Raw genomic sequence first — 12,721 nt, forward strand, 5'->3', positions numbered from 1 at the left:
ACAAAAAGTTGTGCTGCATTTTTCCTCCTGTTACCTGAAAACATAATGGGCGTACCTATATGAAATACATTCTTATTTCATACAAATGTTTACAGGTGGAATTTTTTCTCAGACATTTCTCAAATGGCACAGGTCATGTTTACCAGGTGGAATTCTTTGACTTTGTGGGTGGGTATTTTGCGTTGTGCTATTTAGTCAAGACATTAACGTGCAGTAGAAGTTTGTTGATTGAAGACAAGTTTGAGAGCCACTAAAATTAAGTGTTGTATGTTCGTGCTTCTGATGGCCGTGGAAGCTTCTTACTTTTCTTTGGACATCAGTAGACGTCTCTTTGAGATGCCAGGAGTTTAGAACTTCGCCTGAAATGCAGTTTGAAGGACGTACTATTCCCACCCACTTTTGTGAAGAGTGAACCCCAGGGCTGCCGTTGGGAAGCTGAGAAAGTCGTACCAGTTCCATCTGTCAGACTCCACTGCTTTGATTAGATGGTTGCGTTAAATCCTCTTCTTCATAAATTGTCTTGTCATTCTAATATTTATCAACAGAATAACCGCTGAGGCCGTATCTTTATTTTTTACATTTTGATTGTTGGTTTGTAAAATAATTTACTATGTCAGTAATTTTTCACTTCTTCAATACATCAATATCGTTATCCTGTCTGCTTTCTTTAGATAGCTTGCAGTAGCTAAAGCTAAAATAAGAGCTATTTTATAGGAAACATTCAGCCAAGGTTTTCCCCAAGTCTCAATTAATGTAACTTTGAGTATGTCTGCAGAAAAGTCAAAAATGCAGTAGTGTTGTGTGTGATATAAAGTGTTTATGCTGATTTTCTACCATTTTATAACTTTTCTTCTGAATTTATCTTTAAAGCCAAGTTTGGCCCTCTCCGGAGAAAATTGGCCTCATTTCTGACCCCAATTTAGGGAATCTGGTGTAGTCACCTACTTTGGTCACAGCTTGACTGTGACTAATTTATTAAAAAACAGAAATGACCTCCAAAGGTGAGCTTTTCCAGTGTGGATATTCCACATTCTCTGAAGGGAATTCCAAAAGCAGACTCTTTTGGAGCAGCGATGCTGGTATTCCGGTGAGCAGGTAACTTCCCGAGGATACTGCTCGGAAGAGAACAGCACTTACCCAGATGTTGGTGTTCTGGAATGTTTTGTTTCCATTCTGATCTCACCTCCTGTAGTTGCATCTGCTGATTTCCTCTACTGTGGTTTCCTTCCTACGGGCAGGATTTGCCTTCAACTTGTTACAAGAAGTTAAAAATGACCACCTGTTTAATAATTGGAATTATTTGTTAGTGAATTCCTTCATGTATTTAACAAATGCTTTTGAGTTCCTGTGCTAAGTTTTGGGAATATAGTAATGAGCCCCCTCCCCCCCCCACCCCCCCACCCCCAAAAAAAAACCCCTCGTAGAATTGACAGCCTAAGTTTAGATCTTTTTTTTTGTTGTTGAGACAGAGTCTCACTCTGTTGCCCGGGCTAGAGTGCTGTGGCGTCAGCCTCGCTCACAGCAACCTCAAACTCCTGGGCTCAAGCGATCCTCCTGCCTCAGCCTCCCAGGTAGCTGGGACTACAGGCACGCGCCACCATGCCCAGCTAATTTTTTTCTATGTATATTTTAGTTGGCCAGATAATTTCTTTCTATTTTTTTTTTTTTAGTAGAGATGGGGTCTCGCTCTTGCTCAGGCTGGTCTCAAACTCCTGACCTCAAGCGATCCACCTGCCTCGGCCTCCCAGAGTGCTAGGATTACAGGCGTGAGCCACCACACCTGGCCTAGATCTTCTTAAAGTTTAATGAAAAATTAAACTTTACCTTTACTTAATCCCTATTTAGAGCTTTTACACCTCTCAAAGGTCCTTTGTGATTATTGGATGTGTACAATGTGCCTTGTAAAAGGAGGGAGAGAGGTTCAAAAGATTAAGGAATCGTTTGTAATCTGACTCAGTCCAAGCGTCTTTTTTATATATACTAAAAAATTAAATTTTTATTGACACTTGAGATAGAAGGACAGAATACTGAGGAAATGTAAAAACAACCATTATAAAGGAAGCACAGTCATTTATTGTAAAGATTGTTTTGGGGGTGGTCTTTAAAAAGGGTTTTAGAGCAGAGATACTTTTCTCTGGATGGTACAGTAGAGTCCGGCAGCAATAAGTGGAGAGATGCCACTTTTTCTTGATTTAAGTGTGGATGTCTAAAACGGTCAATATTTTGAATTTATTTTATTTATGAACATTTGTTCAAGTCTGTATTTTTCTCGTAAACTCTATCTGCTAAAAAAAAAAAAAAACCAACCAAACCTGAAATTTATCATTGTCAAAGTTGATAGATACTTACGTGACCCAATGCCTCTCCCAACGATAAAATTGTTAGAGTGCCAAGGTAAGTCGAAGGTTAGATTTTTCTAATCTAATAAATAAAAAAAATCAAATCAAAAAAAGTCAAATCAATCTTTGAGCAGGTCAGTTATTAAATTGAATCTCTTTTTCCTTATAGGATCCTCGGTTCAATGCAGAAGTTGATCAGATTACCGGCTACAAGACACAAAGTATTCTTTGTATGCCGATTAAGAACCACAGGGAAGAGGTAAGCCAATTTTCCATTTTATAAAAGATCATTTGGAAATATTTTCCTTTGGAAATTTTTTTTTTTTTAACTTTACACATCTATGAAATATTGCTATAGTGACAAGTTAGCTATAAAGTACTGAGTACTTGAAAGTTCTGCTTGTATTTTTTATTTAGATTTTAGTTACAAGGTTGAATCCTAATAGAGTTTAGTGTGAGCTTTGACTTAGAAATAAATTTTATACGTGTCGTTTCCTTCCTCCCCCCTTCCCCTGAAGCCCTTTTCTGTCTTAAGATATGTCATTAGGGCTGTGATTGGAATCAGTTTATTTGACGTTATAGTTTAAGTGTATGAATAATACTCATTTTATAAACGTTATCCATTGCAACGGTCATGAGCTGATTTCTTTGGATTCAAATTGAGGTTTTGGAAAAAATGGAAATTGTAGCTAATTCTAATTGTGTAAATTTTGATGTGAAATTATAACAAGCAAATGAAAACATGTTGGTTCATATTTCATTTATATTTCACCCAACTAGCAGATTGGCTTCTGTTAGCACTGAGTTCCCTCTTCATTTTACACGTATTTCAAAAAAAAAGTGTATAAATTATCAGTTAAACTGAAAATTTCAGTTGAGCATTTTCAATCCTGACCGCATGTTACAACTACCTGGAAGATTCTAGAAGACTGCCAGTTGCGTTGGTCGGGGTTCTCCGAGCACAGAATCCTCAGGCTGCACGAAGGTGAATCGGGGGCTGTCGTGGGAGTTGGCTCACGTGGGTATGGGGGCCCCAAGTGGCAGGACGGGCCGGCCTCAGGCTGGAGACCCCGGGCAGCCGCGGTGTCACTCGGCCTGAATCCCAGGGCGCCATCGTGCAGGTCTCGGCGTCCACAGGCCTAAGGAACGGGAATTCTGACGTCCAGGGAAGAAGGGAATGGATGTCCCGGCTTCTGGAGAGAGAGCGCGAATTCCCTCTGCCCTCTCCCGCTGCCTGTTTGTTCTGCCCAGGCCCTCAGCGGATTGGATGGTGCCACCCCCGTTGGGGAGGGAGGATCCTTTTACCGATTCAAATGCTACTGTCTTCCGGAAGCACCCTCAGAGACACACCCAGAAATAACGTTCTACCCGCTCTCTGCATATAGCGGTTTACAATTCCCGTGCCCAGGCTTCACCTTTGTAATCGGAATCTCTGGGCCTGCGGCCGGGTGACTCCAGTGCGTGGCCCAGGTGGAGAACCACGGCCGGTCACGTTGGAGGCACTTGGTACATCTGCCTGATTGATACGGAAATCGGGACATCTTTCCTCTCCATCTGTCCAGTCTGTTTCCAGGTCCCGTTGATTTTTCCCATTGGAATGTTTTTCCCTTCGATTCCTTTCTTTTCATCCCTGCTGCCAGCACTGTGATTCAGATCTGGAAGTAACGCCCGAGCTTTCCAAATGCCCTCGTAAGGGGTTTCCTTCACCCCATCCTGCGTATCACCGCCCCGGGGAAGTTCCTAAAACACAGCTTTGTAAATCAGCGCTTCCGAAACTTTATTGTGCGTAGGAATCACCTGGAGATTGTGCCAAAATGCAGATTCTGGATTTCCTAGCAGGTCCAGGTGGAACCTGAGACTCTGACCTTTCCAACAAGGACTGAGCCGAGGGTGCCCTGGGTCTGCAAATCACAGCTGGATTAACAGGGTCCTGCGTCCGTCACCCCTCGGTGGTCATGGCCAGCGCCTCAGACTGGCCACACGGTGGTCCCAGCAATAGTTACTGAAATACATGCAGCTGTGACATGGGATTAATTAATTAGTTTAATCACCCAAGTATGTGAATGAATAAATAAAATTGAAAAGTCCATATGTGGACTGATGACCAGAGTGTTAGTAACAGGGTTGTCAGAAATAGCAGATTAAAAAATGTGGTCCTTGGCCAGGCGTGGTGGCTCACGCCTGTAATCCTAGCACTCTGGGAGGCCGAGGCGGGTGGATAGCTCGAGGTCAGGAGTTCGAGACCAGCCTGAGCAAGAGCGAGACCCCGTCTCTACTAAAAATAGAAAGAAATTATATGGACAACTAAAAATATATATAGAAAAAAAATTAGCCGGGCATGGTGGTGCATGCCTGTAGTCCCAGCTACTCGGGAGGCTGAGGCAGGAGGATCGCTTAAGCCCAGGAGTTTGAGGTTGCTGTGAGCTAGGCTGACGCCACGGCACTCACTCTAGCCCGGGCAACAGAGCAAGACTCTGTCTCCAAAAAAAAAAAAAGTGGCCCTTGTCATATTTCAGACATCACGATAGTAAAAAATTGTTGGTTGTCTATCTGAACTCAAATTTGACTCAAATTTTACCCGGCAGGCCTAGTTATAAACCAAGGACTGTGATTAGGATTCTCTGCACTTTGAGAAGACAATGTTCAGCTTTTGGTTAGTAGGTATACTTTAAAGTCATGGCCTAAGAAACAACTTTGTACTGGCAAAGGAATTCAGCCCAGATCATGCACTGAGTAGCTTTCTCTTTCTAGATAGCCTTCCACGGTCTCTCCAGCAGTGGGGACTGGGGGAAGCCAGGAGAATCTGCAACAAAATCACTAGGAAGAAGTGGATTCGATCAGTTTAAGGGGACAGTTTGATGAATTTTGACAAACGCATATACAGTCATGTACCCACCACTGCAGTCAAGATAAAGAATGTTTTTCTGTCGTCTCAAATATTCCCTGGTACCCCTTGGCAGTTGATCTCCCCCTCCTCCTTCAACCCCTGGTCCCTCACAGTCACCAATCTGCTTTTTGTCACTGTTGTTTTGCTTTTTGTAAAATGTCAAATGAGTGGAATTATACAGTGTGTGGTCTCTTGTGTCTAGTTTCTGTCACTTAGCACAACGCTGGTGAGATTTACCCAGTCCTTGCATGCACCGGTTGTTTGTTCCTTTTTATCGCTGAGTGGTTTATTCCATGGTGTGGATACACTACGGTTTGTGCATTTACCCGTTGATGGACATTTGAGTTGCTTCCAGTTTGTGTCTGTTGTGAAAAAAGCTGTTGTCAGTGTCTGTGCACAGGTCTTAGTGGGGCCCTGTGTTTTCATATCTCTTGGGTAGATATATAGGAGAACGATTGCTAAGTCATGTGGTAGGTATGTGTTTAATTTTATTACGAAACTTCCAAACTCTCTTCCAAGGTGGCTGTACCATATTTCATTCTTACCAGCAATGTACGAGAAAGAGAGTTCCGGTTAATGCACATCCTTGATCACACATAGCATTTCAGTCTTTTTGTTCTCGTCCTTCTAGTAGTAGGGGGTGATGCCCCATCAGTGTCGGTGTTTAAACCACTCTGCAGACAGACTCTTTGTAAAATGAAAAATAGAGAGAGAGAGAGATCCCAGTCACATCCTCTATAGTGCCTTAGGAGGGGTCCGTGAGGAAAGACTCCCAGGGATTCCCAGCCCCTGGGCTCCGAGCAGAGCCGTGAATGCACGTGAAACAGAATGAAAACAAAATGTCCAGGAAGTCTGCGAATTTTTAGAGCTGCCGTTAAATTTCTTTCAGACTTAAATCTGGATTTTTCAGACCCGTACACTTGGATCAGTTTTTATTTTTGTCACTTGCATTAGTTATTTCTCAGATAGAATTCTTTTATGTTCAGTAAAGAACTGCAGAGAAATTCAGCTGTTTCCCTCCAGCTCAGATGACCTGGTTCTGAAATACTGTTCTCCCCAGAGGTGTTGAGTGTTCTTTTTGTATTTACAGGGGCCCCACCGGTCTAAACTGACCCTAGGTGTTAACTCTTCTAGGGTTCTGTTTGTCGCTCAGGGCCTACCAATTTTTTTTTTTTTTTTTTTGAGACAGAGTCTTGCTCTGTTGCCCGGGCTAGAGTGAGTGCCGTGGTGTCAGCCTCGCTCACAGCAACCTCCAACTCCTGGGCTCAAGCGATCCTCCTGCCTCAGCCTCCCGAGTAGCTGGGACTACAGGCATGCGCCACCATGCCTGGCTAATTTTTTCTATATATATTTTTAGTTGTCCAGATAATTTCTTTCTATTTTTAGTAGAGACAGGGTCTCACTCTTGCTCAGGCTGGTCTCAAACTCCTGACCTCGAGTGATCCTCCTGCCTCAGCCTCCCAGAGTGCTGGTATTATAGGTGTGAGCCACCACGCCCAACCTTTTTCTTTTTTTCTATAGATCATTTGGAGAGGAGGGGACAGCGGGTAGAAGGCGGGACATTATGAAATAATGCAAGCTCTGAAAATGTCTTATTGATTAGTGCTGGAGATTGTATCCAATAATATGCGTAAGGCTAGGCTTAAACACCATTAATACCAACTCCAGTCATTAAGCAGAAATCCAACTTGGAATCAGAGCTCTTTCCTCCTTTTCTATTTTTATCTTGTCATCTTGATTTTATTTTATCATACTTGATGATATACTTGAAATTCTTTGATGCAAATATGACAGCTAAAATAGAGGATTTAGGATATATTCATTACAATGTGATAAAGGAACATCTTCGCTAAATACCTAGTTATCTACATCTTCCTTTTGGGGAAAAAAAAAAAAAAACCTGAAAAGATTTTTAAAAGCATCAGCTGATTTTTATGAGTCTCTTTGAGATACTTTGATAAAGTGATTAATGCTTGCCAAAAATCACAAAGTAAGGCATTAATGGAATCAGATGTGTAATTCCAACAGCAACATACAAAAGTGAATATTTTCCAGAATTAAAGTTTTATAACGGTATCTGCTCATTTAAAAATATTCTCATATGTTTTCCCTCAATTATCTTGTTTTGACAAAGAATTATCACTGCGATATGTAGAGCACTGGTTTAGGAGGTAAGGATATTTTTTAAAAAGGATGCTTGCTTTTAATTTTTTTCCAGTTTGGAGAGGCGGATCTTGTACATGAAAAATTAAATATACAAAGTCACAAGATAAATGTTACATGAGTCGTATATTCAGCACACAAGTTGGAGGAAAGACAGGACCGACCTGGGCAGCTGAGAGAAGTCCCTGGGGAGGGATAAAAGCGTCCTGCTGTGTTGATCCCACAGCCTCCAGGGAGGAAGCCACTAAATGCCCTGGTGACAGACGGTCGGTCTCCAGGGACAGTGGAGGCCAAGGACGTCCTTGTCTGCAATCTCAGGCTCACAGTGCCGACTGGGGCTTGCTGAAATTTGACGAGTAAAGTTGCAGCAAATAAACATTGTAGTTGTGAGCATAATCCTTCAATTCTATTTAAAATAGATGAAAATACAACTGCAGCCATCAGAGTTTATTAGCAGACTGCTGTCACTTAATCTAGATCTATTTCAGTCTCAAAGAATCGGCTAGTTACGTGGTTTTTAAAACTTATAAATTGTTCATTGCGTTTATTCCCTGGCAATATTCTCTCTCGTAGCTTTGTTTTTAGAAACAAAAGTGCTCCGCACAGTTTCCATTTGCCATTTGTTCCGGACTTGATGTCATGACGATGATCCTTTCTTTTTCCTTTTCCACACTGCCCTTTAAATGATAATAAACAAGTGTGTTTTATGAAGAAAATGTTAAACCATTTTCCTAAGGGAACATTTCTTAAGAGGAGCAGATGGAAAACATCCTGCTCATAGGTGAAATCCCTGAGTCTGCGCTGCTGATCCAGGCGAGGAAGAAAGGTTGAATAAAAGCTTGAAACTGAAGACTAAATTAATGGTAGGCTCTATGTGATAAAATAGGTATTTTTAATGCTCAGAAACTTTGGTTCATACTGAATGCCTTTCGTTCAATAGGAGGTTTATGTTCTTTGGATCTTTCAGGATAACCGTTCGGTCCCTTGTTGGAATGCATTCCACTTTTAATAGATCATTTACAAATTTAATTTTGAAGAATTTTACATAGTCCCTGAATAATGGCTATGAGATGTCTGGAACCAGTTGCATAAATAATTTCTTGTATAGTGTCTGACCCAACACCATATAATAAGACCCTTAGATGGATTTTGGTGATTAAAAAAGTCTTGATGTTTTCATGCATTCTTACAAGACTTAAGGTGATTGTCAATGAAATTATTGCTCTCAATAGGTGTATGTGGAAACATCTATATCCATCTATTACGAGCTAAGATTACATAGGTAAAATGCTTTATAAAGTGTTAAGTATATTCCTTCTTATCAAACCCTCATCTAAAACTTCCTCCTTGCCTCTCTTCTATTCCAGAGTAGAAATTAATATTCTTGGCTGAATTTAAATTAAAGAGCAAGCGATGGTGATGTTATATAAATTTTTTGACGTCCGTTCACAGTGGTGAAGTAAAGTGAAAATTACTGAGGTTTAGAATTGCAGATCTGTTTGATTATTACAAATTATTTGATAACCGACACTGTATAGCACTTAAGATTATCTCTTGCGATAGAACAAATTACGCCAAATTTAGCGATGCTGAGCAAACGTTTATCATCTCGGAGTTCGTGTGGCCCAGGAATTCGGAAGTGGTGCAGCGTGCGGAGCAGCCGTCCCAGGGGTGCCCGGGCCGCCATCAGGACTCAGGCAGGGGCTGCTCCACTAACGCTTGAGCATCCACTGCCGGGGGCTTGTTGGCGGGAGCTCCTGGTTCCCAGCCACGGGGCCTCTCCTCGAGTTGCTTGGCGTCTTGCCCCAGCCCAGCCGCTGACTGCCCAGGCTGAGCAATGCAAGGGACAGTGAGCAAGGAGGAAGCCGCACTGCCTTGTGTGAGCTGGGCTGCATGGCTGTACCACCAAGACGCGCCGTGTTCTGTTCTGTAGGAGCGAGGCGTTAAATCCTGCCCGTGGCCGGGCGCGTTGGCTCACGCCTGTAATCCTAGGACTCTGGGAGGCCGAGGCGGGAGGATCGCTCGAGGTCAGGAGTTCGAGACCAGCCTGAGCAAGAGCGAGACCCCGTCTCTACTAAAAATAGAAAGTAGCTGCACAGCTAAAAATATATATAGAAAAAAATTAGCCGGGCGTGGTGGCACATGCCTGTAGTCCCAGCTACTCCTCTAGTCCCAGCTACTCCTATAGTCCCAGCCACTCTGGAGGCTGAGGCAGGAGGATCGCTTGAGCCCAGGAGTTTGAGGCCAGCCTGAGCCAGAGCGAGACCCCCGTCTCTACTAAAAATAGAAAGAAATTATATAGACAGCTAAAAATATATAGAAAAAATTAGCCGGACAACTAAAAATACATATAGAAAAAAATTAGCCAGGCATGGTGGCGCATGCCTGTAGTCCCAGCTACTCGGAAGGCTAAGGCAGGAGGATTGCTTGAGCCCAGGAGTTTGAGGTTGCTGTGAGCTAGGCTGACGCCACGGCACTCTAGCCCGGGCAACAGAGTGAGACTCTGTCTCAAAAAAAAAAAAAAATCCCGCCCGAACTCAAGGGGACGGAAACTGGGCTTCACCTATCAAAGAATTCGTGGAGCTATTTTAAACCCACCAGAAGTAGTGCTAATACATTGTTATCATCTATTCTATATAGTATATAAATCAATATTTATTATTCTCTTTCTCTAAAACTGGCCAGATGGTAAAAGAGGTACTCTGCTCCTTAACTAAGATAATATTTTACCGTCATTTTTTTCTCCACTTTTCGTGTACTGAAAAGCGATGTGAAGTACCAGAGGCAACACGGGCTGGGTTTGCACAAAGGCAGTAAGTTGGTGTTGAGGCTCGGCTCGAGGCAAAGGGGAAAGAGGAAGGAGAGAATGAAAGACCGAGGAGAGAAAGAGCAAGGTGTGTCTGCCTCTGTGTGTGCTGGCAGGTGATTGAGGTGTTATTAAAAAAGACGTCTAAAATGTCACGCCACCAACGCTCTTTGACGTGACGTCGCGGCGTGTGGTGATGAGTACTTTGGTGCTTCGTACCCACAGGGATGCTGGTTGCCAGGTCTTTGTTCCGTCGTTCTGCACCGTTACTTTCTGCCTCTGTTCATGGAACAGGGAGGATGCGTGGCTTCCTTGGGAAGAGCGTTTGCCCTGAGTATAAACGGGAAGGAAGGACGTGCCTGGATATGAAGCCACCCAGGTGGGCCTGGGAAGAGCCCCCCAAAGCCAGGCCAAGGAGGTGCTGAATTTCCTTTAAGCCAGGAAACGTTATTTGTTGTTATTTAAAGATCTGTGTGGCCACAGCATTAAGTGTGAACTATTTCTTTATTTAATATCCCAGAGCCCCATAATTTGACACTGGATAGATTTGGATAATTAAATAATTTCCATATTTGCTCATATGCAGAAAGAGTACTGTGTCTAGAAGGCAGAAAAGCCGGTAAGGGGGTTTCTGGGGATCCGTGAAGCTCCTGCTGGAGAGGCTGAGGAATTAAATGGGCGGAGGAAGAAGGCAGAAGGAAGAATTTAAAACACTTGCTAGGTTTTTAGTTAGGTCGTAGGAGGGAGAATTGGGATATTCCCTAAAATAAGACATACAACAGAGAAAATTGGTTTATGGGGAACAAAACAGTTAGCTCTTTCTTGCATAAAGATGAACAGTGTAACACTTTCTTCTCTGCCCTCGGATCTCTACTCTGCCTCCCACCCCACCTTCAGCCGACGGCCTTGCCTGTGCTTTCAGTGAAAGGTAAAGCGATGAGAAGTCCCTTCACAAGAACTTCCCTGCTGCTTCCTCCCACTTCTGTGTCTGACTCAGTATAGCCTGGGCTCCCTTCGCTGCCAGGGATGAACCCTGTGCACCAGCCACGGTCACCCCAGCCCAGCCCCTGAGTGACAGAACTCAGCGCTTCTTCCGTCTGTGTCCAGAATCATCCGCGTGTCCCTCTCTGCCAAGTTTGCTCATCAGCATACAGATGTGGCGCTATTTCTCCTATCTTAAAAACAAAAACAGGCCGGGCGCGGTGGCTCACGCTTGTAATCCTAGCACTCTGGGAGGCCGAGGCGGGAGGATCGCTCGAGGTCAGGAGTTCGAGACCAGCCTGAGCAAGAGCGAGACCCCCGTCTCTACTAAAAATAGAAAGAAATGATCTGGACAGCTAAAAATATATATGGAAAAAATTAGCCGGGCATGGTGGCACATGCCTGTAGTCCCAGCTACTCGGGAGGCTGAGGCAGGAGGATCGCTTGAGCCCAGGAGTTGGAGGTTGCTGTGAGCGAGGCTGACGCCACGGCACTCTAGCCCGGGTGACAGAGTGAGACTCTGTCTCAAAAATAAATAAATAAATAAAATACACAGATCCAGGGCCCTGAGGTCATTGTTGGCAACGTCATGTGAAAGTGGGCACAGACAGTGCGGAACTCTCCTGATACGAAGCACAGTTTGTACAGTATGTGCTGATACACAGATTTTTTTTCTCATTGGGATTCCGGGCGTCTTCCCAGTTGAACAAGGATTCCTCAGGCCACCTCCCCGCCTCCCTGGGCTGCAGGCGGCTGGTCCGTGACGTTCCCGTGTGAGGCACCGACACGCTGGGAGGGGCTGACAGTCCCGGTGAGAAGAGGAGCGTGACGTGACGGTGCCCGGTCCAGAGCTGTCACCGCGTGTGGCGGGGGAGGGGAGTGAAAGAACGTCCGTTTCCTCCTCCTGGGAACGTGGGGACATCAGACACGGGGAGGAATGGGAACTCAAACCTCAGCAAACAGGCGGTGTGGCCTGCCCTGGGAGAGAGCAGGCTGCTGCTGGCCGTGTGACCCCCGTGTCTCCGGCAGTCGGTACGAGGCACACAGGGGACTCTGCTCACATGCCGGGTGCCGCTTGTCCCTGTGCTGAATCTCTGTGTCCCAAGGGACGGAAAGGTCCACTAACAAAGGAAAAGGTCCTTAGGGCTCTAGGTTTAAGACTTTTACCTCGTTGCTTAAAAGCTGGTGTGGCAGAGAGTTCGGCATGTGGCAGGGAGCAGGGGCTGGGTGGTTGTTCAAAGGATTGAGAACAAACCCCAGCCAGCGTCTGATCACGGTGACGTCCCCTTGCGTGGAAGGAGCCTGGTGTCAGGGTGACTTTGTTCCCACAGGATGTTCCCGGGGAAGAATAGCTACTGACCGCGGGGGCCCCGTCCCCGTCTGGGAGCGTGATGCTGGAGGCGCAGAGCAGATGGCCGGGACTTCCGCCACCCCCCGCCACCCCCTGCCCCCCGCCGCCCCCCGCCACCCGGCAGCTGGGAGCTCGGCCCCGGGGCCTTCACTCTCACGTGCCGTCAGCAATCACAGACTCGCTTGCTTTTTAAA

At 44.8% G+C, this 12,721-nt stretch overlaps 1 protein-coding gene across 4 annotated transcripts in view; it reads left to right on the forward strand.

Moving 5' to 3' along the window:
• The window catches only part of PDE5A (phosphodiesterase 5A), a 90,797-nt gene that overhangs the window by 24,331 nt on the left and 53,745 nt on the right, over nt 1-12,721 (forward strand). For all 4 annotated transcript variants that reach the window (XM_069459155.1, XM_069459157.1, XM_069459159.1 and 1 more), the window contains exon 3: nt 2,509-2,598. In XM_069459155.1, the coding sequence (XP_069315256.1) occupies nt 2,509-2,598 (90 nt within the window). The remainder of the gene's footprint in view (nt 1-2,508; nt 2,599-12,721) is intronic.

Source organism: Eulemur rufifrons, chromosome 26 (assembly GCF_041146395.1).
Source record: "Eulemur rufifrons isolate Redbay chromosome 26, OSU_ERuf_1, whole genome shotgun sequence".
Lineage (NCBI taxonomy): Eukaryota > Metazoa > Chordata > Mammalia > Primates > Lemuridae > Eulemur > Eulemur rufifrons.